The 25,748-nt window shown below is 41.6% G+C and overlaps 1 protein-coding gene across 2 annotated transcripts in view; it reads right to left on the reverse strand.

The window, feature by feature from the left end:
- Positions 1 to 24,852, reverse strand: part of Srpx (sushi repeat containing protein X-linked) — a 79,272-nt gene extending 54,420 nt beyond the window's left edge. For both annotated transcript variants that reach the window (XM_036175472.1, XM_036175471.1), the window contains exon 1: positions 24,622 to 24,852. In XM_036175472.1, coding sequence (XP_036031365.1) covers positions 24,622 to 24,715 — 94 coding nt within the window. In that variant the 5' untranslated portion in view covers positions 24,716 to 24,852. The remainder of the gene's footprint in view (positions 1 to 24,621) is intronic.
- Between the last annotated feature and the right edge of the window lie 896 nt (positions 24,853 to 25,748).

A 25,748-nucleotide genomic window follows, 5' to 3' on the forward strand; every position in this document is an offset into this window, starting at 1 on the left:
CTAGAATTTTGCTGAATTGGTTTCATCCCAAAGTGTAGTCACATGTTATAAGGTTTTGAGACCCTCTTGAGCTGCCATCCAAGCTTGCTGTACCGGAAAGCATTCTCTGAGGCTGAAGAATGCTGGTGAGAGAGGGAAAGCACCTGGGACAAGGTTGATTCTGTGAAGCTTCAGTGTCAGTGTTTCTCACACAGATGCTAGATTGACTTGTATGTATGTTGTGGAGAATCAAGTGTTTGGGAGGAGGTGGTGAGCATAAAGATAAAGAAATAAAACATTGAAATATGAGAGAGGAAAGAATTTTTAAGTAAAGTAAAAGATATCCATGAAGGCTAATTTCTTCAGCCCCAGGGAGGAGAGAAGGATGCATGGCTATAAACAGGCAGTTCCTGTGCACTGTGGAGATGGGGAGAGAGGAGAGGTAATCCTTAGAGGATACTAATTTCATGTGTTATGGAATTAATGTTTAAAAAGGAGAGAGGGGAAAAAAACCAAGAGGTTTGGGAGCCGTCATTTCGAAAATTAGCTTCAAGCTCTTCTTGGCAGATGTTGCTGGGGCCCTAGAGCACAGACATGCAGGAAGGATCTAGAGACAGATGTGCCCTGGTTTTGTGGAAGCACGGATAGTGAATATTAAATAAGGGAGCACCTGGGAAGGTGGCCAAGATCACCACTTGATTATCACTGTTCTTTTGCTCTGTGACAGATGCCTCCTACATCATGTAGGTGCCAGGAGGGAATTTAAAAAAGGGGGTTTCAGGAGAAAAGTGAATCCTATGATGGAAAATAGAGATGACTTGCACAACACAGGGTGTTAGTAAATATTTCAATGAAGATCAAGTAAAAATCAGGGGCCAAGGTCATAGACCAGTGGTCTCCCAGTTTCTTAGCCTTCCCTAACACATCCACTACTGAAATGATTCCTTTTGTGTATACATTTTCTTTTTCCCTGCCCCACCCCCACCCTGCAGGATCTTTCTGTAGAGCTTGAATTGGCTTGGAACTCTCTATATAGGGGCCAGCCTCAACCCTGCAATCCTCCTGCCCTAGTCTCCGGAATGCTGGTGTTATAGATGTGATCCACCATGCCCAGCTGCCACACTTTTAACACATTTTTAGAGTGCTGAGGGAGGAATCCAGGGCTTTGTGCGATCCAGGTATGTTGGTTACTTTTCTCTTCATTGTGGTACAACACTTGACAGATGAATTCAGGAAGAGAGGTATATTTTGGCTCACAGTTCTGCCAAGAGCAATCCAGTATGGCAGTAAGAGTGTCTTTGGAGGTAGTGGCTCCACAGTGCTGCCTCTCATATTATGGCTGATTGGAGAACAGATATAAGACCGGAACCAACCAACTCTTAAAGATTCCATGACCCCCTAAACCATACTACCAGGTGAGGAGTTAAGAGCTCAAACATGATGAGGGACATTCCAATGTCATAACACTAGGCAAGAACTCTACAACTGAAGCACACCCACAGCTCTAAACATTCCATTTTCTTTTACACACACAAGTCAATAAATGAATTTCTACAAACTGAACATACCTATGTAACATCACTCAAAACAGTAAATAGAATGCAACCAGATCCCACCACCATCCTGATTTATAGCATAACACATTGGTTTTCTTGCATATACTTCTGAGTGAATCAAAAACACAGTGAGCCACTATGAAGTGGCTCAGCAATCACAGGGCTTGCTGTGTAAGCAGGAAGCATAAAATTTGGACCTCCAAAACTCAGGTAAAATGCCAGGTAGGTGTGGTGACTGTCTTGTAATTCCAGCACTCAGAAGGCAGAGTCAGGGTATCCCTGGAGCAAGCTGGATAGCTAGTCTAGGCTTATCAGCAAGCTTTAGGTTCAACTGATAGGCTTCATCAATGAATAAAGCAGAAAACAACATGTACACAATACATGTGCATGTATACACACTATACACACAAAAAAATGAAAAAGAAAACAATACCTCAGTGTGCTATCCTCTGAAGTAAGACTCTGAGAATGCCACACAGGTTTTCTATAATAATCAATAGAGTGGGATGCTAAGAGTTCTTATGGCTCTACCCTATGACCTTGCTATATGACTGGCCAGCCCCACCAGTTTTCAGAAACCTTAGTTTGCTTATGGAATTGGTACATCCTATTGAATATCTTTACAATTAAGACACAGGCATTGCAACCAAAGGGAAGACTTGTTATCAAGAGTATAAGAAGGAAACAGATGAGAGAGATAAGGAGATATGAGGTTAGATGCTGTCTTAGTTACTGCTCTATTGCTGTGAAGAAACACCATGACCGAGGCAATGTTTAAGAGAAGGCATTTAATTGGGAGCTTGCTTACAGTTTCAGAGGGTTAGTCCATGACCATCAGGGAGGTAAGCATGGTGGCAAGTAGGCACTTACATTCCAATCAACAAGCAGCAGGCAGAGAAAGACGTAGCTTGGAATGGTATGGTCTTTTGAAACCTCAAAGGCCACCACCAGTGACATACCTCCTCCAACAAGATCTCCTAATTTTTCCTAAATAGTCCACCGACTGGAAACTGAACACTCAAATATATTAGCATTCTCCCTCAAACAACCACAGATGCTTTACTTGAAGCATAACTAAATGTTAAGCTTTAATAGTGATTTATATACATGAACTATTTTATGAGCAAATGATGAATCACATGTCAACATAGTTGGTTTAAAGAAGACTACAAAAGAAGTCATGAAATTAGAAGCTATGACTTTTACTGATGTTTTGAATAAAGCCTGGCTATGACTATGAATTTGTTTTTTGAAACTCAGCTATCGTTGGAATTATGCTGAAGCTATTTTCAGCTTAATTCTGCTTAACATAAAGATATTAGGCTGGGGTTGGAGAGGAGGTTTAGTGGTTGAGAAATCCTAATACTCTTTAAAAAAGAAAAAGGCTGGTTCGTTCATTATTAGAAATAGATTAGGTTGGGCTGGAGATATTGCTCAGCAGTTAAGACCATAGGCTTCCCTTCCAAAGATCCTGAGTTCAATTCCCAGCATCCACAACCATCTAAAATGGGATCTGGTGCCCTTTTATAGTGTGCAAGTATACATGCAGATAGAGCACTCATACCTTAAAAAATACATAAATAAATAAAATTTGGGAAAAATACCTAGATTGAACAAGGAGTTGAGTTAAAAACTTGAAGTAGCACCACTTGGCACATGACCTGCACGGTGCTGCAGGAAGTGATGTTACCTGGCTTTACTACACAGGAAACCACCCTGGTACTCACAGGTCACTCTTTAATGGACAAGTGGAGCATTTCTGTTGCATTTAAAAGCTGTCTAATATGTGATAATACCAATACATGGGCCTAAAAAGCAATCAATTGGCATGAAAGATTTTACTGAATTTTTTACTGAATTTTCCCAATTCCCCAATTTCATTTCTCAGGCTGCAGGTAGGATTGCTAGTGTGTATGTGTGTATGCCTGAATGCATGTGTGTGTTCCAGGTGCATGAAGGGCCCAGGAAGGCCAGAAGAGGGAGCAGATTCTCCTGAAGCTAGAATTACAGATGGCTGTAGCCTGCATTATGTGGATGCTGGGAACTGAACCTGGGTCCTTTACAAGAGTTGTAAGCACTCTTAACAACTGTGCACTCCCTTCAGCCCCCAAGACTACATTTATTTTGAGGAACAAATGTAACTTGTGTCTATGCTAAGACAGATATACCTCTGGAACTGTGACTCCAGAAAAACCATTATTCGACACTTTTTGGACTGTGGATATATATATATATATATATATATATATATATATATATATATATATATATATATATATATATATATATCCTAACAGATATATCTTTAAATAGAAAAATTTTCTGACAATGAGCATTCCAATCAATTCTCTAAATTATAATATACATTAGGCTTCAAATAAAGACTTTGCCATCTGAAACACACCTAAGACAAAAGTCATTCATCAAAGCCTAGTCATTTTTCATAGGCAATAATTCAAGAATGGTACTGAAAAACTAGTCTAATGTCCATAGTCTAGTGAGCTCACTGGCCCTAGTGAGGAACCTACTACTGTTTGTTTTGCCAAGTGTAAATGCTGTCAACTATGTCTTTCTAAATATTTATTAGACCCTTTGATTAGTGCTTCTCTCAACCAGAGAAGTGCTTCTTCTGTAGTGGGCAGCAGTTAATGCAGAGACTCAGAACTGGTCAAAGTGCTGAGAATGAGAGAGCATTGGGTGCTCAGCCCTAACCAGCACATCTGTATCAACACTTTCAGGGTTTAGAGAACAGAGTCAGAGAGCGGGTAGAAAAAATGTCAGAGCCCAAGGATGAAAAGCAGTGCTACGAAATGCTGTCATGAATTAATTAATTGTTGCACTGTTGAGCTCACTATGACTGTGGTACCTGCACAATACCTGACCTGAACAGGATCAAGCCAGCAAGATAAATCAGTGTTCTAACAGGGAGTGCTAAATGGACTCGATGGGTTAAAAAGAAAGAGTGAGGACATGAAGGAGGGAGTGCCCAGGAGGAGTGAGAGGAGAGAGTGTACAATGATCAAGACACATTGTATACATATATGAAATTGTTAAAGAATAAGTAAAAGACATTCAAAAATAAAAATGAAACAAATAAAAAATGAAATACCTGCAACTCCAATAAAATATGTGTCTTATCTACTTACTGAAAACTAAAAAAAAAAAAAAAAAAAAAAAATTGCTAGTGAACCAAGTCAAATAAGACCCAAATAAGTGAAGAGTTGTACTGTGCTCATGGGTTAGAAATTACGAAAAAAGACATCAATTATCTCCCCAAGTTCATCAATAGAATTAAAATAATTCCAATCATAATCACAGCAAGATTTTTGTTGGAATTTATGTCTAAAGTGATTTCTTAAAAATCAGGAAAAAAACTTGGAGGAATCACATTATCCAATTTAAGACTTAGTGCAAAGCTGCAGTAATCAAGATGTTACTGGCATCAGTGCAGGGATAGGCTGGCAGACCAATACATGCTCTGAACTGCATGTCAACATTTGAAAAAGTTACTGAAGTAATAATAGATGAAAATAAAGTCATGAAATTCACAGGAATATAGATGAATCTGAAAAATACTTAATCAAGTGGGTCATCCTGACTCAGGAAGGTGAAGGGAACACGTTCTCTCTCATATGTGAATCCTAACTTTGAAGTTTTTATGTGTCTATAAGTATGAGGGAGGATGTGGGCATAGGTCATGAAACCAGGAAGAGGAGCATGAGAGGAGAGGAAGAGGGCTTATGGCAGATGGATAAAAGAGGGTGATCAAATACAAGAGACATCAAAGTGGAAAGGGCACTACTGGGGTGGGGCAAAAGGGTACAAGCAGGAGACAGGTAGGCATAGGCAAATCTGGAAGAAAAGTAGGGAAGAAAAATCAACCAAAACAAATGATGTATGAATATGTCAGTTAAAAGAATCCTGCTACTTTCTATGTTTATTACAAACAAACAACATATACACATACATACACAATACACACATATATACATATCTAAACAAAACCTCTGTGGGTTCTCATTTTTTTTTCATTCTAGGAATTTCTGGAATGTTAAGTGCATGAAGAAGGGCCTTTGGGATTCGCAGAAATGGGAAATTGTTTGGGACATTGCAGCTGTTCATCCAGGATTCTTGTTCCAAATTTAGAAACTAGATGAAAAAGGTTGTTTCTTACTCTTCATATAATCAGCATTCTTACTGAGCACTGAACATCTAATTTAGCATTTGTTTCTAGAAAAAAAAATGTAAAATAATACATTTCATACTTTAACACTGCGTATAAGTGAATTCAAAGAAAAAATTTCAAGGTGCCATAAGTCTCTTATGTATTAGTAGTACCAGTAGTACAAGGAAACTAAAGCCCTGTGTCATAAGGCCAAAATAATGCAAAGTCCTTGAAATGAGAGGACATTAGGTACTTGAGGATAGATGTAGTAGATGAAGGGAGGTTTTTAGGGAGCCCAGCAACCAGACAGGCTTGGAAAAGCATGGGAGAAGACACCCACATCCTCTTGAGCTTACAGTAAATGATCTGCTTCAAATTGTGGTAAAGTTCCTGGCTAGCAATTTGTGGATGTGTGTCACATAAATTCTAGTAAGGAAAACATAAAATAGCTAGTCAGCTCTACACAGGGATTGGAAATGTGTGCAAATCCCTTCCTGATAGTAATAACCACACCTTGTACTTGCACTGTAGAGTGAAAGTCAGTTTCCAAAAGGAGAAGTTGACTGTGTTCACATTTTTGACAGATTAAAGCAGAAGTTATATCAGCAGAAGTTTTATATATATATGCTCATCCAATTGTTAGTAGGTGAATAATGATATTCAGCATTTTCTCATATATCCTCTTTTGTGTCTATTCAAACATTTTGACTTCTTTATAATGGGGTTGCTTATTTTCTTATTATTGAGTTCAGAGCATTCTTGGTATATTTTGGTGAAAGCCCTTTAATCAGACATGTCATTTCAGAATATTTTCTCCATTCTGTGATTTGTCTCTTCATTCCCTTAATAGTATGTTCTAAAGAGTAAACAATTGCAATTAGGATGATGCACATCATTCCCTGTACCTTTTATAGACCATGTTTTAGAGGTCATATCTGAGAACCCTTTCACCTTACTTAAGCTTACAGTTTCTCTGATGTTATCATCAAGAAGTCTGACAAGTTTTGTATTTAAGTCTACAGTCTATTTTTAGTGTCCATTTGATCACCGCCTTGGTGAAGGAAGGAAGAAAATCTTTGGGAAGGGAAGGTAGGTGGCGCCAGTACTAGTAACCAGTGGGAAACGAATCTTGCGTGTTTCCAGAGATGTCAATTGACTTAATTATTTGCAGCATCCATGAATACACTCTCAGTCTTCATGCTGCACTCTACCTAATAGGTCTAATACCATTGATATGCTAGCCACTTTTCATCACCGTGACAAAATACTTGAGATGAACAACATAAAGATTTATTTGACTCATGGTCTCAGATATTTCAGTCCATGGCCATTTGGCCACTTAGTGTATGCATGTGGTAAGGCAGGACATCATGGCCAAGACAGCATCATAGATTTGAGCTGCTCACTTCATGGTGGTCAGGAGACAGAGTGAGGCAGAGAAGAAAGATACAGAAACAAGAAAAAAAAATATGCTTTCAGTGATCCATTTACTCCAATGAGGCCCCATCTAGTTCTTATAACCTCTCAATAATTCTGTCAGGAGATGAACTTTGAATGATTTTATCCACTGACTATGTCAGAGGCTTCATAGTCCAGGTACTTTCCAAAAGCCCTACCTCTGAACATTGCATTGTAAATCAAACTTCAACTCATGACCAATGAGGGACATTTCATATCCAAGCCACAACAGTTGCATAATTAATTTGGGGTCCATCGCTGAGTCAGAATATACCCAGAAAACAACCCAGACAGTTAAACTCATATCTCTAATTTGCAGTCCCAAACCAGTCCTGTAATGAGTTCTTTCAAAGTAGACCACCACCAATTTCTCCCACTTGTACTACTACTTTAAACTATTAAGTGTTGGAATCTACCTACTGTTGCCACCAGCCTAAAACTTGGCCTGCCTTGTCTCTTTCTTTAACTAATAAAGTTCAATAAAAGTGCTGTGTCAAATCCAATGACCTATGACCTATGCCTCATAGCAGAAACCTGACAGGCTTTGTGTTTACTCTATTGGGAAGCAAGCTGAATACAAAGATGTCCATTTATCCTGCTAGACAGTTGGGAAAAACTGGTCTGATCAATGAAAGGCTGAAAGAAGTGGGGGATGGGAGGGCTTGGACAGTGCAGATGAAGTACCAAACACATGAGAGGAGCCATCTTGGATCCAGCAGCCCCAGATAAAGCCACAGAGCCAACAGCATGCCCATGAGAAATGAGTCTTCCACACTGAGCCCTAACCAAACTATAGTATCATGTACAAGTAAGTAGTTATCACTACTCAAATCACCAAATTTTGGATAGTTTCTTGCATAATAATAAGCAAAACAACCCTCAAGCTTTTATCACAGAAACCCCCATTACACATCTCTATTTAGCAGGTATCAACTTAGCAGTTGAGCTAACTTTGGGAGGGAAACCAAATCCCTGGGTTAAATTGCAGCGTAGTCAATGTTTGTCTTCTCCCAAAGCAGGCCTTAAAACAGGGCACAAGAAAGCACAATGATGGGCAGACAAAGAGAGGCAAAGAAGGAAGAGTAGGCCAAAACGACAGCCCTTACTGGGCAACTGAAGAGGGTTGCCAATGTGGGTGACTGGAGCTCCATCTTACTGTGGAGTCACCCACACTCTTGCACCCAACCACTGTCCTTATGTTAATTTTTTCTCAGTCAAGATTGCTCCTACATGTCCACTGTAGCTTGATTTTATTTAAAAAAAAAACCCACAGCAGTAGAGTGGGTGGAGGATGAGGAAGTAATCCTTGGGAAGCATGAACTCTTATTCAGCCTTGCTCCTATAGCTGCTTCATCGAGGACAGCGTTCCCCCCTCTATTGAAACACTTCTGCAGAAGAGCCCCAGAGGAAAACTCTAGGCAGAGACGATGACCCCCTTTAGTCTCCAACAACTCTGCTTTTAATTAGCAAAGACAATGAAGACAGCATGTGGCTTGTGAAATTTTAATTGTGGCCATATTTTAGATCTTATAAAAAGAAAGCTGAAAGGATAACTTTATAAATGAAGGCATTACTCTAATCCAAAGGGAAAGAACACATTTTCCAGTATAGTCTCCTATTGCTTCATAGTTTGAAGGACCAAGTGTGTCTCTGCCTGTTGTTTAGATCTTAGAGACAGAGGGGGAACAGGAAAAATACAGGTACCTAAAAGTGAGGACGTCAGCACAAAGCAGGGGCTGTTAACTAATGCCAGCTCCTGTTTCCACTAAGGATCGTTTCCAAAGCTCTGAAACCTAACTGTTCCCACTCAACACAGACAGAAGGAAGAAGGCTACCCTTTAAAGTAAAACCAGATGATGGAACAAAAGCAATTTGTGGTGTGTCATATGGTCCTCCAAAGGTTTAACTGTCCACACAGAATGCCAGGGACACAATGAAAATTAAATAAAGGAAGGGAGGCTGCAGCCAGGATTTGGACAAGGCCACAGACCAAGACATTGGCTGAAGACTCATGGTATCTGACAGTGGAGCATGGGAGAGAGCTGGAGACAGGTTTCCTCTCGGAGCACATTCACATCTGAAGCCCTTTATCTCACGGGCCTATTTCCTGGCAAATGAGATCATTGCATGTATTTACCATCATTGTGGTTTCATATGGCAATACAATATTTTTTCAAACCTCTTGTATCTTTACCAAAATCACACACAGAGAAAAATGTCTACAAGTTTATACTAAACTGTTCAGAGTGGTGATTTTCGGGAGAAAATGGGAGTCTAGAGGAAAATGAAAGGTGAATCTACTTCCAGCTTTTCAGGTCTTTGAGTGTTTTCACAATAAATATGATTCACTTTTAGTTTTCTTCTGAGTTGGAGCTCAAACTCAGGGCCTTGCAAGTGCTAAGTAAGTGATCTACCACTAAGCTCCATCTCCAATTTCTTTTTATTTCATTTAAAAGCATCATTTAAGTGCATTCATCAGAGTTCTAGTTTATCTACAACATCAAATAACCTGTGTTTTTAAGCATAATTTTTGTTTTGAAGCATAGCTTTTCAGACTACAGGGCAGACAAAAGTAAGATAGAGCACAAGAGTTTTCTTTCCCCTCCCAAAAGAAGTATAAACACAGAAGCTGTCCGTTGTCTTGTTCTCCCTGAAAACCAAGGTCTGCGTGGTCTCCTCACCCCAAACTCCTCTCACTTGCTCTCAGAGGAAGTACAATAACCTCAGTGTCACTGTAACTTTCAGACTAAGTGACAATGTGGGAGATACAAACCTACTGCAAGCAAAGGAGAAAGAATGTGTACATGAGAAGGGATGAGGTGGGCTCGAAAAAGCAGGGCAACCATCTATCCTGAGAGTCACTGCCTGCAGACTAGCACACGCTACCACAGGTCAGTATCCTGAAAGGATGAAGGACTAGCCCCAGGGCTGTTCCTCAGCCTTCTTCACATTTCAGTATGCAGAAACACACTGTAAAGAATATGTGTTTGCATCAGCTGCTGCTGCCTTTTGATCTGGGAAACTGTTTTCAAACCAAGCGTGTATACAAACTGCTTCAGGACACAAATCTCAGAGAGATGATTCAACTCAGGGCTTACTCCCAAAACCTACTGTGTCCATTTCTGCTTAGTAAGGCCAGGGTGGTGTTTCCCAGGGTCTTGTCCTAAAATTTAAAATGAATAAACAGTTCTCATTAAAAACAGCATGGGAAACACTAATCTAGTTAGAAGTTCTGAAAAACTGATTTGAAATTGTCCACACAAATGATTCAAATACATCACTGGGTAAGTAGTACTTGGAGTGTCTGTTAAAAGAGATTTCTGGGCCCCAACTTTTCTAGGAACCTGTTTCTGATTCAGTAGTCCTAGGGTGGGGCCTGAGAATTTATATACCTCACATATTCTTGGGTGGTGCTGCTACTAGAAGTGGTCTGGGAATCATAATTTGAGATTATTCTTTCCAGTCCTCTATCAGATGGTCACAAGCTATATTAACATACTGATGATTCTGAGAAGTCCTGTACTACGGAAACATATTCATCCTTGTCTTTGGGGCCACTTTCTGTTGCTACAGCCAAACACCAGAGACTGGGTGATTGAAAATGAACTTATTTTACTTGGCAGTTCTGGAGGCTGGTAAGTTCAAGATAGGAAGTTATATATAGCCTTGTATTACAACACTTAGTGAGAATGAGAAGGGCATGTATGTGTGTATAGATACCAAATGAGAGGTATCTTTGCTTTATAATAATCCAAAATCACTATATCCGATTCAGTCCTATTGAAGTAAGGACCCACTCATGGGAAAGGCATTAGTCCTTCCTGGTGTTCCAATAGTCTCTTCAAAGTCTCACATCCTAACCCCACCACAATGGTAACCAAATCACTGAGTTTTGGAGGGGGACAAACTTTATTAAGAGGTTAGTACTCAGCATGTCTCAACTTAATGACAATGCAACATACATTGGAAATAAATAGGAAATATCTACGTGCCTCTGGAAAACACTTCAAAGAAGTGTGTGGAAGACATTAGAGGGCTTTGAGCCATATCATGTAGCAAGATCCTGTCAGGATCCAAAGAAACCAGAGTCCAAAGCTGCTGTGGAATAATGCTTTTGTACACTTCTTTAATAAAACACTGATTGGCCAGAAGCCAGGCAGGAAGTATAGGCAAGATATGCAGACAAGGAGAATTCTGGGAAGAGGAAAGACTGAGTCATGAGACGCCAGCCTGCTGTCCAAGGAGCAGCTTGTAATGGCACACAGCTAAAACCACAGAACACATGGTGGCATATAGATTAACAGAAATGGGCTGAGTTTAAGTGTAAGAACTAGTCAGTAGTAAGCCTGAGCTAATGGCCAAGCAGTTTTAATTAATATAAGCCTCTGTGTGTTTACTTGGGTCTGAGCGGCTGTGGACACAGGAAAACTTCCAACTACATGAAGCCTCCAAACCCTGGCAACATCAAGGCAATCTGTCAACAGATAGCAAAAGCCCAGCCATTTCCAGCTTGGATTAGCACACTGGGACTTAGCCAAGGACTGGAAGGAATACAATGAGAACTTCATTTCCAGAGAGTTTGAGATATCTAAGTGTTACAATCCCAAACCTAGAAAACTAGATTTAAAGTTGTGTGCCATATAAACTGAGTACAGTGTTAGTTATAACATGCTGGTCTAGACCTCCAAGATGAGTCCTGAGCTGAGTCTACTGGTGGGGAGGAAGCAATTCCAAATACCTAGGCATCCCTCTTAAAAGGCAGGCTGCAATTTCATAGGTCTGGAATGGTATTAAAAATCCAACATTTCTCTAAAGCTACCAGGAAAAGCTGATTCTCGAGTTACAATTACAGAAGGAAGATCACCTTACATTAGGCATTGGCAAACTTTTTAGGCAAACTGTTTTTAGTTTCATAAGACATGATCTCTGTCAAAATGAGTCAATATTATCTTTATATCACCAAGTGGACACATAGTATACTCAAGTGAATTAATACAGCTGTGTTCCAATGATAAGAAAATAGTTATTAGTTTCCTTTTGAATATTTTTAACACTTAAAACTTTTGCTTGACTGATGATATGAAAACAGGAGGGGACAAATGTGGCATGCCTGGACCAAATTAACTATTCCCTGCTCCAGATCTATCAAATTAAAATTCACCAGGCTCCACTATTGGGTCTTCTTAGAGACCATTGTTGGGTTCATAACCACATGCTTACCCCAACATAACCCACAAATAATCCTCTTAGATGCTATTAAAACTCAATCATTCTAGCCTTTCCAATTTGTGGACTTTTCAGGGCAGAGCCTGAAGTGAGGCACTGATGTGTTTACCTGACCTCCCCATTGGTCTTCCTTTCACCAAACTGCCACCTCTTCTAACCTCATTGACATTGGTTTCTAGTATGATGACAGGTAATTTCAACCTCAGCCTTTAAGGGCCAGTCAGTTCTAATTATTCTCAGAATAATTAGAATCAAGTCTTGTTAGGAGGAGGAAGAGCAGCATCCCTGATTGGTCTACATTTCTTTCCTCCTCCCTTTTCAATACTGGGGGTTAAACTTAGCATCTTGCATGTGATAGGAAAGCACTTTTTCCCTGAGCCATATCTCAAATTTCCTTTGAGCCAGGTTATCACTGTTACCCAGGCTGACCTTGGACTCACTCTATAGCCCAGGCAGGCCTTAGCTTCCCATGTACCTGGGGGTACAGAGCTGTGGCATTAGACCCAACTTACTGTTCTTTTTTTTTTTTAACTAGCTAAAATTATTAGCTGCAAAGGAAAGCTATGCAAGGCCTCTCTTAGCAGTCAATCTTAAGATATGCTTTGCTGTTGCTCTGGGTTGGGCCAGGCAGGGACTGAACTGGTCAGCAGACTTGAAAAGAAATAATCAAGAGCAGAGATAGATAGATAGATAGATAGATAGATAGATAGAGAGAGAGAGAAACAAAACACAAAATGGTTAAAAAAAAAAAAAAGAAAGAAAGAAAACCAGAGTGGAGGGCCTGAAGATTTATGTTTGTGTTTTGAGCTAGAGAAGGGAATAGAAACCTAAAGATGTAAATGTTTATCTCAGGAATGTAAAGGACTTACAAATGGAAGTTCAAATGATTCAGTGATGAAATCAAAACTACCCACAAAAGGAAGAGGAGGGGAAGTGAGCCATTGTAAACAGGCAAGCCACTCTGTTTTGGCAAAGGGCTGTGCTTGGTCATCAGACCAGTACTCAGATTTCCTTGTCTACAGATCCTCAGCAGGATCTTATTAAAATGTAGATGCTGATTCAGCAAGTCTTGGGCAAGGCCTACATGGCTGAATTTTTGACTTGGTTCCAGATGACCCAAGGGTGCAAGGATCATGCTGAAATGCAAGCACAGCTTTTTGTTTTGTTTTCCTTTTAAATACTCAAGGCTTTAAAAGAATACCAGATCCATAGCTTTGTCTCATTTGAGGCTAAACCACTATCATTCAACATAACTTACATGTCTGTCCAGGGAGTTTCCCACATCATAATATCCACCAAAAAAGTAACCAGGCTCACCACACTAGCCAGCCTTTCCTCTTCCAGTCTCAATTCCTGGACCTGCCCCTATTTCTAAAGTAGCCCAAAGTCTGTCTCCAGATAGAATTCTATGCCCATGTAATTCGAGAGGTGCATTGTGGGCTAGCAGTACTCCTCCAGCCAGCAGTGAAATAGCAGATATCATTGGCTTTCTTTGCCTTTCTTGGTTCACAGAAAGGACACAGTTTTGTCACTCAGCATGTGACAGGAAACTCTGAATGAGCAGGGGTCTACTTAATAGAAAAGACAATCAGTGTAAGGGTTAGTGATGCTGAGATTGTACAGATGTTAGAACATACATTACTAGTGGGACAGTAAAAGGAGATAGTCATTCTGGAAAAGAGTTTTATAGGTCCATGGATGTTTCACCCCAGAGTGACCATATGACCCAGAAGTTCCATTCCTAAGCATCTAGCCAAGAGAAATGACAGTTTATGTCCCCACAAAGATCTGTACATACTTTTTTACTGCAACATTTATTCCTAAGAGACTGAAGGTGGAAGCAACGCACTTGTGTATTAACTGATCAACAGGTAAATAGAATAGAGTATGTTTGTAGAATGGACTGGAATAATTACAGGATGGAGTCAAGTGACAACAAGGATGAACTTTGAAAGCACTGTGATAAATGAGTGTCACAACTCACAAAAAGACAAGTTTTGTGTAACTTCATTTTATAGAGAATGTCAAGAGTAGGCAATTCTATGGAGGCAAATAGGCTAGTCATTGCCAGGCAGTCAGATTTGGGCAGTGACAGCCAAAGGGCATAAGGTTTCTTTGGGGACAATAAAAATGTCCTAACATTGATTAAGGTGATGGATACAGAACTCTATGAATATACCACAACCACCGAAGTGGACAGTTTAAATGGGTAGGTGAAATGTGTCTCAGTAAAGCTGTTAAAATGTCACCACAAATCAGGTGCGCAACTCAAAACAAGTGGTGTAGAGACAAAGCTTATGGGACCCTAATGTCCTTAAAGGGGACCAAGAGCTGGCCTTGGGGCAGGGGCTTCTCAGACAACCATTGAGAAATACCTAAGTAGATGGATCTAAGATGAATAAGTGAGAGTACACATAAGGATTCATACAAATAATGATGCTGAGTTTTATATGCTGGATGGGGTCTCAGGGAGTGCTGCAGCGTAATTTATTCTCATTTGCACTTGGGCCAGAAAAGTGCTTAATATGTAGTAATCACACCAGATGTAAATTCAACCACAGACCTGTAGGAGAGAAGGGAACTCACTGAGCTCTAACTACAGCTCTTCTTTGAACTACCTATGTGACTCCAGACACACCACCTAGCCAGGCCTGAGATGCACCTCCCTAAAATGCATGAAGAGTTCATGTCTGATGCATCCTCACTGCTGGAGGTTTCCACACCAAATGAAATAGGCAGGCTGCTCTGGGTATAAAAGAAAAAACTAAATAAAAACCTATATAGAACCTGAGTCACCCATCCAGGTGGGTGGGTTGAAGCTGGCCAGAAGCATTCCCGCCTGACATGTTGTTACCCTCTTGAAGCCAGGTTCCCTGCTAAGCTATAACTATAGAAAAATTGGTAAGACTTTTCACAGGCGAAGGCATTATATCTACACATAGATAATACTGAAAGAATATGATTCTACTACCTAAAAAGCGGAGTTAAAATCTGAGATAAAACAGCATTTTACCACTGGCATTAAGAGGAACTTCCATAGTCTGACAAATATTGAGTCAGTGACCATGTGTCTGCAGAGTTCCTATAAGGAATGGCCATGTGGGAGCTGAGTTTCAGGAAATGGGGGATGTAAACAACACTTCCTCAACAGTCCACAATGGGCCTGAAAACTCTTCGCTTGATTCTTACCCTGTAGCTCCAATTTAACTAGTGTGTTTGAATATTCTTGGAAGCCCAGACCAGGCAGGGTCACTCAGCTCAGCCACCCACACAATAAGCCACAGAACAAGGCCAATCATTAGAGGACACTAGAGTGCAACTTCATTGAAGACATGTCCTCTAAACACAACTGGAGGGACACTGTGATGGTGACATCAGAAAACATATTGCTGGTACATGTGACTAATCACACTACAGGTCACTATAAGAGCAGGACAGAAAAACTATTGTAATGATATTTGAAACCCAAGCAAAAAGTGTGCCATGGTCCACTCTCTTCTTGTCTATTCATTATAGTACTTGAAGTTCTAGCTAGAGCAATAAGACAACAGAAGGAGATCAAGGGGATACAAATTGGTAAGCAAGAAGTCAAATTTTGATATTTGCATATGATATTATAGTATTCATAAGTGAATTCTATCAGGGAATTTCTACAACTGATAAACACCTTCAGTAATGTGGCAAGATACAAGATTATCTAAAAAAAAAAGAAAATCAGAGCCCCCCTATGTACAAATGATAAACAGGCTGAGAAAGAAATGAAGGAAACAACACCCTTCACAATAGCCACAAATATAAAATAGCTTGGAGTAACTCTAACAAAAAAAGGGAAAGATCTGTATGACAAGAACTTTAAGACTTTGAGGAAAGAAATTGGAGAAGATACCAGAAGATGGAAAGATCTCCCATGCTCTTGGATAGATAGGATTAACAGTAAAAATGGCTATCTTACCAAAAGCAATCTACAGATTCAATGCTATCCCCATCAAAATTCCAACACAATTCTTCACAAACCTCCAAAGAACAATACTCAACTTCATATGGAAAACAAACAAACAAAAAACAGAATAGCTAAAACAATCCTGTACAATAAAGGAATTTCTAGAGGTATCACCATCCCCAATTTCAAGCTCTACTATAGAGTTATAGTAATAAAAACAGCTTGGTATTGGCATAAAACAGACAAGTGGATCAAAAGAAATGAATAGAAGAGCCTAACAAAAATCCACACACCTATTAACACTTGATTTTTGACAAAGAAGCCAAAATTACACGAAAGAAAAAGCAAAGTACCTTTAACAAATGATGCTGGCATAACTGGATGTCAGCATGTAAAAGAATACAAATAGGTCCATATCTATCACTGTGCACAAAAATCAAGTCCAAGTAGATCAAAGACCTCAACATAAACACTGAACCTGACAGAAGGGAAAGTGGGAAATAGCCTTGAACACATTGGCACAGGAGACTACTAGATCACTTCCTAATTATAACACCAGTAGCACAGACACTAAGATCAACAATTAACAAATGGGACTTCATGAAACTGAAAAGCTTCTATCAGGCAAAGAACACTGTCAATAAAACAAAACAGCAGCCTACAGAATGGGAAAAGATCTTCAAAAACCCCACATCTGACAGAGGGCTGGTTTCTAATTATATATATCTTTTTTCAAGAAATTAAATACCAACAAACCAAATAATCCAATTAAAAATGGGCTATAGAGCTAAACAGAATTCACAACAGAAGAATCTCAAATGATCAAAAGACATTTAAGGAATTGCTCAACATCCTTAGTCATCAGGGAAATGTAAATCAAAATGACTCTGAGATATCTATCATCTTACACCTGTCAGAATAGCTAAGATCAAAAACACTGATGACAGCTTACGGTGTAGAGGATGTGGAGTAAGGGGAACACTCCTGCATTGTTGGTGGGAGTGCAAACTTGTACTCAGAAAACTGGGAATCAATCTACCTCAAGACCCAGCTATACCAATTTTGGGCATATACCCAAAGGATGTTCAATGACACTACAAAGACACTTGCTCAACTAGATGTCCCTCAACCAAAGAATGGATAAAGAAAATGGAGTGTTACTCAGCTGTAAAAAGACAATGACATCATGAAATTTGGAGGCAAATGGATGGTACCAGAAAAAAAATAATCCTGTGTGAGGTAACCCAGACCCAGAAAGACAAACATAGTATGTGCTCACTCATAAGTGGATATTACCTGCAAAGAAAAGGATAGCCAGGCTACAATCCACAGCCCCAGGGAATCTAGATAACAAGGAGGATCCTAAGAGGGAAGCATGGACTCTCCTAGGAAGGGGAAGTAAAAGAGATCTCCTGGGTAAACTAGGAGCATGGGTCATGGGAACATGAGGGATCTAGTGGGCTGGGAGCAGGACAGAGGAGAGGAGTAATGAAAGAGATGTCTTGATGGGGGGCACTTTTCAAGGTTAGGGAGAAACCTGGTGCCAGGGAAATTCCCAGGAATCCACAAGGATGACCCCAGCTAATACTCCTAGCAATAGTGGATCCATAGCCTGAACTACCCATCTCCTGTAATCAGATTGGTGACTACCCTAATTGTCATCATAGAGCCTTCATCCAGTAACTGATGGAAACAAATGCAGAGACCTACAGCCTAGCACTGGGTAGGGCTCAGGGAATCCTGTTGAAGACAGGAAGGACTGTCTGAGCTAGGGGGTCAAGGTCATCACAAGAGAACCCACAGAAACAACCTGGGCTTATAGGAGCTCACAGACTGGACCAACAGATAGAGGGTGTGAATGGGTCCAACCTAGGTCCTCTGTAGATGTGTGACAGTTGAGTAGCTTTGCCTATTTGTGGAACTCCTAGCAGTGGGATCATGCCTTGTCCAGCCTTAATACAAGTGGAGAAGATTAGTCCTACCTCAACGTGATATGCCATGCTTTGTTGAGACCATGGGAGGCCTGCCCTTTCTGAACAGAATCATAAGGAGGACTGGATTGGGGGCAGAGCAGGAGGAAGGTGTGGGGAGGGGATGGGAGAAGAGGAGGGAGGGGAAACTATGTCCAGTATGTAAAATAAATGAAAAAAATTAATTGATTAAAAAAAGGTTTTTAAACAAATATATGCAATTTACAACTCCAAGTTTCTGGGATAATCCTAGTCATTAGGTCCAAACCCATTTATCTTCTCCCTGGAGAACAATGCACAGAGAACATCCAGTATTAGCTAAGAATCATGAGCGAGTGATTATTTGGCTGAGGAATGTGTGCTCCAGAGTTTTCTGAGGACAGAGTGTGCCACGTGCTTTTATGATCCAGGTGTAACCAATTATTACCTGAAGCACTTGGGCAGCGTAGTGCTCCTGAGGACATTTGGTGCAAGCTTGCCTTTTAAATCTTTATCTGAAACCCTCAGAACTTTTAAACTTCCCAGAGTTTCTAAATCTCTTAGAGTAGTGCCCTAGGGCAGTTTGATGATTAAAGGTCTCATCACCTAAGTATGCCCCGACTTTCTTCCTGTCCAATTGGCTCTTTCATTCAGAGTATTATAAATATTCACTGCCATTTTGTTATCTTCTGTTCCTTTTCCCCTTGGAAATTCTGTTAACTGCCACAAGAATATTTGTTTAGGTGTTCTTGTTTGTAACCCTGGCTGTCCTGGAACTTGCTCTGTAGACCAGGCTGGCCTTGAACTCAGAGATCTGCCTGCTTCTGCCTCCCAAGTGGTGGGACTAAAGGTGAGTGCCACCACCACTAACCACAAAGATATTTGAAATTGAGTAGTTTGGGTCTTATTCACAACTACTTCAGACAATCAATATCCCAAATATTGACTCAATATCCTCCCCCAGATGTTGGGCATTATGCTAAATGAGGACAGGGAATAGTTTAGTCTATGCTGACATCTACTTTGTTTGATATTTTTCTTTATTTATCATTTATTTTTACTTGTGGGGGGCACCGGAGTTTGAGCTTAGCGCATCAGATGTGGTATATCTTTTTGAGCTACACAGCCCAATGTTGCTTTGTAAGTGAGAACTAGAAACTGTATAGCTAGTGGTAACTAGAGAGGTCACCTCCACCTACCAATTGGTTGAATAAAAGTTTTCCTATTCTGGTAACTTCATCTTTGTGTACTTATCTATTTATTTGTTTATCTTGACTGTTACGTGTTCATTTCTCTCACACAGCTCAGGAAGACCATCTAGTGAATCGTGGACTTGGATTGGGATAGGGGCTTTTCCCCATGGCAAGGGGAGCAGAATAGCTGCCCAGAGTTCTGGTTTCAATTTCAAAACACTCTTGGTGAAGCCCAAAGTCATTTTAATGCAACCTTGGACCTTTTGCATCTCCATCTAGGGAGCAGCATTTCCAAGCATCAGCTTTCATTCAACATGCAGACCAAGTTCCTGTATGGCTCCTCTGTGCTTCCAGAGCCCATCACACATTTATATTACAGTGTTGGCCAATGTAGGTAACTGTGCCTAGTTCCCCAGAAGACAGGAAACCACTGAAAAGAAGGAATGCCATACCTTGTTCAGCCCCCTTTCCCAAGCATAGTACCTCTTCATCATTCATGGCCACGTGGTAAAGTAAGTCTTTGGGTAAAGCTCAGATTTGATTAGAGAAGGCAGAAACCAATTCTATTTTAGAGCAGAATTTAAACATCCTGAGACAGGAGCAGCCCCTTTCAAGGCAAAAGGCCCACTGAAGCTGGCATTTCTGAAAACTTACAGTTAAAGATGGAGAGGCTGGCTAGAATTATCTCCCTACAAACTAGAAACTAGAACTTGAGAGGCAATTATTCACACTGCTATTTTGTAAGAGAATCTTCAACCTAAATGTTAATCATAACTTGGCTGCTACAAACTCCATGCTATGTCACAGTTTGGCAACTGTAAAACTCTTGAAGCTCTCTTTGCTTTCAATTACTAGTTTTAGTTGTGTTTACTGAAAGGGGAATTGATGTAGCACATATATGTGTTTACTAAGGAAATTATTCAACTACTTTGGAAGGATATGGAATGAAGTGGCCAACAAAAATAAATGCAAACTCCAGCTTATGATTGTACTCAGTCTTTCATCTTACAGAAACAGTTATTGCTTAAACAGAGGGTACTCATGGATTTAAAATGAATGTCTGTGGCCAGCAAGCCATAGTTTCTATGTATCTATATTCATGGTAGCACAGAATCCCATTTACCCATGCACCTTTCTTGCAGATCATTGGAGTTTCAGAGTCCATTAAATTCCATAAGCACAAATATCCATCAACATCTAGTATTCTGCTAAGCATTCTTGGAAATACAGATAAGGGTAAAACAAAGTGCAAATGTAGCTTTTAGGGACTCAGAATCTAGAAGAGGAGTGCATAACTTACAATGCATGGAATGTACGATAAAGACCACAAAACAGCCACAAGGAGCTGTGCTTTTTAAAGAAAGACAGGAGGTTTCCTTTTTTGTGATCCAGAAATAACTTCAGGAGCTGGAGTGTAGCTCAGCCACAGAGCATATACACAGCATGCACAAAGGCCATGTGTCCCATTCCCATCACTGGGCAGGAAGGAAGAAAGGAAGGGAGGGAGGAAGAGAGGGAGGGAGAGAAGGAGAGTCAGTCAATTAATTTCCTCAAAGTGTGGATGTTGTAGATAATAGGGAGAATTTTGAAGAGGTGAATGGCTGAGTGGGCCACTCCAGGATGCAGGCAGTGACATCTATAAAGAAAGAAAACTTAACTAAATTGCCATAGGGACATGGTAGTGCATATGGACTAGGTTATAGGTAGCCAAGAGTGAACACTTGAGAATTGTGCTGGAACGATCTAGCCACCTAGTATAATGGATAATCTTCCACATGAGAGTAGATGTGGGGAGCTACTGCTCTAAGTGAATAGAGGAATATGGAATACAAATTAGTCCACTTAGGGGCTGGGAAGAGAGCTCAATCAGTAAAGTGCTTGGCACATATGAATAAGAATTTGAGTTCAGATTGAAGTATCTACATAGAAAGCCAGGTATGGTGACACACATTTGTAATCCCAGCACTAAATAGGAGAAGACACCTAAAACTGATTTCTAGCTTCTACAAGAACAACACACACACACACACACACACACACACACACACACACACACACACACACACACTCTCTCTCTCTCTCTCTCTCTCTCTCTCTCTCTCTCTCTCTAGCACACATGCATACTCTTACACACATATGCACATACCTGTACACATGCACATGTACACACACGCATATACCTGCACACACACACACATGTACACACACAAATAGTTTACTGAAAAGACCAGTATTTGGCTGACAAAAAAATTATAATGAATTAGCTCCTGAGAGACTAACAGTGAGACTGTTATGGTCGTCATCTAGAAGGGAAGGGATGAAGGGATGTACTTTGATTATAGTGCAAGGACTGAAGAGGTGGGAAGGTCTGAAACTGGTGTCTTAATGATGGTTTCTGGTACTTTGTTCAACTCACAAATCTGTGAAATGAGAAGTGGTAACAATTTACTGTAGGGAAGTGTTCTCAACAAAGACAATGCCAGATGAAAATGCCCTCCTCTCTCTAGCAGATCCCCTTTTATATTGCAGAGTCATTTTGTCAGTTGATTATATGCTTTAAACACAAATAGAAAGTTCTAGCCAGTTTATGGTGAGACCTTAATTGTAGAGTTTGAGCCAGGTGCTTGCCTCCTAATACTTATCTCTAAATGTGCTGGTTCCGAAGACTGCTTTGACTGCCGTGGTCTGATGTGGCTTTAGGTTTTCCTAACTAATGAAATCAAGGTACTTTACCTGTTTTCTCCAGAATTGGAAGACTCACAGGGCCTTTTTCCACGGCCACAGCAATCATTCTCCACCTTCAGCTTTGTTTGCAAACTCTCAGACACATGGAGGCCTTCAAGAATTCATTTAAGAATAGAAATAATGAAAAGTTCTATTCCTTAAAACACTCCAAACACAAACACAGGCAATTTTGCTAGGAGCACTTCATATGCTCTGTGTGGGTTTCTGTAGCCACACAGCCTTTGCAAGACTGCAAAGACTGCATCCGAGACCTGGAAAGGCTGCATCAAATTCTTGTTTGGGAGAACTCCAGAGAGCTTCTCTGGGAATGGGAAAGATTTGCCCTTTCTCTGACAGATTTACTATAAGAGCTCAGATGGTTACATAATTAGGGTGCTGATGGGGCCCTAAATTCCTAGCTCCCTCTTTGTGAAGTTCCAGATCCAAATCTTCTTTCACTGGCTCTTCCTGGAGACATGATGTTCACTGACTGAGGGAGCGCCACACAACTAACAGTGAGCTCAGCTGACGTGATTTGCTTCCAGATGAACAAGTCTGGAGTATTTCCCTTCCCCAGAGTTTTACAATCTCTGGCTTGGACTTAAATCCCCTCTGTCTGATTCAACAGTGCCAGCAGAGCTCACTTCCCAAGATTCTTCGTAGAGATGTGCCAAGATAGGGTGATGTAGAAAGCAAGGGGGTGAGGTATATAGGAAGGCTTGGAGAGAGGAAAAGGAAGGGAGAAATGTGCTAGAAAAGGTGGGGAGAGGGCTCCAGAGAAATGCTTCCTTTGCTTCTGAGAAAAGCCAGCTGGCAGGTTAGGAATCAGCAGGACCGGTGGCAAAGAGGAACCTGGTGACTGGCTGCCTGACTGACAGAAGAGGGACCTGCAGGCTCTCCAACCGAGCCAAGAAAGCCAAGGGCAAGTCCCCAAACATAAGCAGTAGTAAGTGCCTGAGCTGGCCAATCTGGGATTCTGTGGGTGTCTGAGGCTTGGCAGCAAGCTATACTATATAAGGGTAGAAGCTGAGAGATAGGAGGTGGGGGGAGGAGCAGGAGAGAGGAGGAAAAACAGATGAAAAAGAAAGGGGAGTCTGCCTGGGACAGGCTCAACCAGAAGAGGAGGTTCTTTCAGTTAGCCCTTTCTCCTCCTCTAAGCTCCTTTGAACACAATGGTTGTCAAGGAGGTGGGAGTGGGGGCGCTAACATCATAAAATGGCATTTCCCTAGCAAGGGAGGTAAAGACTCCTTTGCATTTTGCCCCTAATCAGTTCCTTCAAAACTTTAAGCCTGCAAGCATCAGCTCAAAGCACAAATGTTCTTGTCTATTAATACATGTCATTCGTTCGTTCGTTCATTCATTCATTCATTCACTCGGAACATGATCCCTACCTACATCTACCCAGCTCTCTAGCTGGGAACTCCTTATCCTTTTATCTCAATTCCAAGAAATTTCTTCTCAGGCTCCAGATTTTAACTGCCCATAGTGATGTTGAACACATAGGCAAGTATTTGCATTCCTTATAATTCATGTCACCTCTTTTCCATTACCAGAAAGTTAAAACCTCTGCAAAGACTGACGCTTCATTCCAAAGCCACAGGGGTGCAAGACATGTAGCCCTGCTCCTCTGAAGCTCTGTTAACCTAAGACTTCATTGTGAGGACATTAACTAGAGATTTTTAAAGAGGCTTTTTCACAGAGAATTTTCCCTGCACTGTGAAAACTCAGTAAATACCAGGATCCCCTTATATGCTGGAGACCACGCCCTCCAGCACAACCCTGAGCCTTTCCCACTTTCCCTGGTGCTAACCAAGTGCATGCCACATGTCACCACTTCTCCCTCAGAGAAGCAAACTTTCTCGGAATTCCAGAGTGTGGAGCGCGGGGCGGGGGTGGAGTGGGGGTGGGAACGGACACGAGACAAGAGGATGCATGAAGGCTCCCCTAAGGCTGGTGAGGTCCATGATCTCGGCAGCTCCAGAGGGGGCCAAGATATGGGGCGCCTTCCAAAAGTAAGATGCCAGGCCCAGAGCGTTGACAGCCATCAAAACCGTGAGAGGAAAAAAAAAAAAAAAAAAAAAAAAGCAACACGGTGTGGTGAGACAGAAGCAAAAATGCCTGCGACCAAACTTTCTCTTCATAGTTTTCTATGCCAAGAGGGTTTGATTGAAAGCCCGGAGCCCTGGGTGCAGAAGGTGCTCAGGCTCAGGTTCTGGGCACTGCGTGATCCCACAGCTTCAGATCCCCTTCCATGTACCCAGTGGGGAGCCCCACTCCTCTTTACCCGCTCCGGGGAACTGCCAAAGCTGAGTTCAGAGTAAACAAAGGGCGCCCCCACACCTCCCGCTGTTCCGAGCCAGGGGTTTCAGCAGACGGCTCCGAGGTTCTTCGATGCCCCGCTGGAGAGACACCCCCATCTCTAGCTCCTACCTGGGAAGCCCTGGCTGGGCGGGACGCACAGCAGCAGCAGTAGCAGCAGCCCTTGAGGCAGCAAGAGCAAGGGCCTGAGTCCCAGGCTCCCCATGGCGAGCCGGCGCTTCCCTTGCAGAGCAGGCTGCTCAGCTCGCTGAAGGGGCGGGAAGAGGCCAGGAGACCAAGGGGCTGTGTAGTGAGCCAGAGACGCGAAGGCCAGGCCTCCTTCTTTCCCTCCCTCCCGTCTGGAGCCTGCCCTCCCTCCTCCTCTTCCCTGGAACACAGAGTGGTTCAGGGTTCCCCGCCCCACCATTTGCCCATCCTCTCTTTTTGTTCCATCCTTTCTTTCTGGAAACGGGCTGTTCCTCTTAGAGCCAGAGGTCTCCCAGCAAGAGGCTCTAGAAACCCATTTCATCCGAAAGTATCCTTTGCTCCATTTGCACGCCCCTAGGCTCCAACACACAAGCTAGTGCCCCCAGGACCTCAGGGATCCTGGGCCCTTACAAGGAATCCATGCATGCTGAAGGCTGAAGTCCCCGTGTGTCACATAGAAAAAGAGGCAACCTAGAAATCCAGAGTTGTCCTCTGAAGCTGGATGTTACCGCCACGTACACTGGTTTGACACTCATGACTACACCCGAAATTCATTATTATTATGCCCACAGTACCAGGAAAAAAAATCAACAGCCGCTCAAAAACTCCTTATGGACAGAGCCGGGTTTGGAACCAAGGTGTGCTATTACACCAGCGCCAAGACCCATCATACTACATGGTTTTACGTTTCTCTTTTGTAAAGGACTCAATCAAGGACTAGGCCTGGTGATTGCCTGCTATGCTGCGGTTTAGAATGGGACTTAAGGAGCAGCTGATGGGGAGCACAAGGCACAGGAAGTTCTCTGCCTACCTACAGCCTCACAGATTCAGTGGTAGTTTTCTGCAGCCAGATCTGTCCATCTCCCGAGTTGTGCTCAACCACCCCCAGAACAGCAGAGCAGCCTACAGGACCCACCCAGGGGAAAGGCATGGCATCAGGATAGGGTTTCTAGGATGCCCCCAGGATGAATAAGGTTACATAGGGGCCTTTGGGCAAGACAAAACTCAGCTAGTTGCCAGTGGGTTCACTAGCTATGTGACTAGACAAAAAC

This window comes from Onychomys torridus, chromosome X (assembly GCF_903995425.1).
Source record: "Onychomys torridus chromosome X, mOncTor1.1, whole genome shotgun sequence".
NCBI lineage: Eukaryota > Metazoa > Chordata > Mammalia > Rodentia > Cricetidae > Onychomys > Onychomys torridus.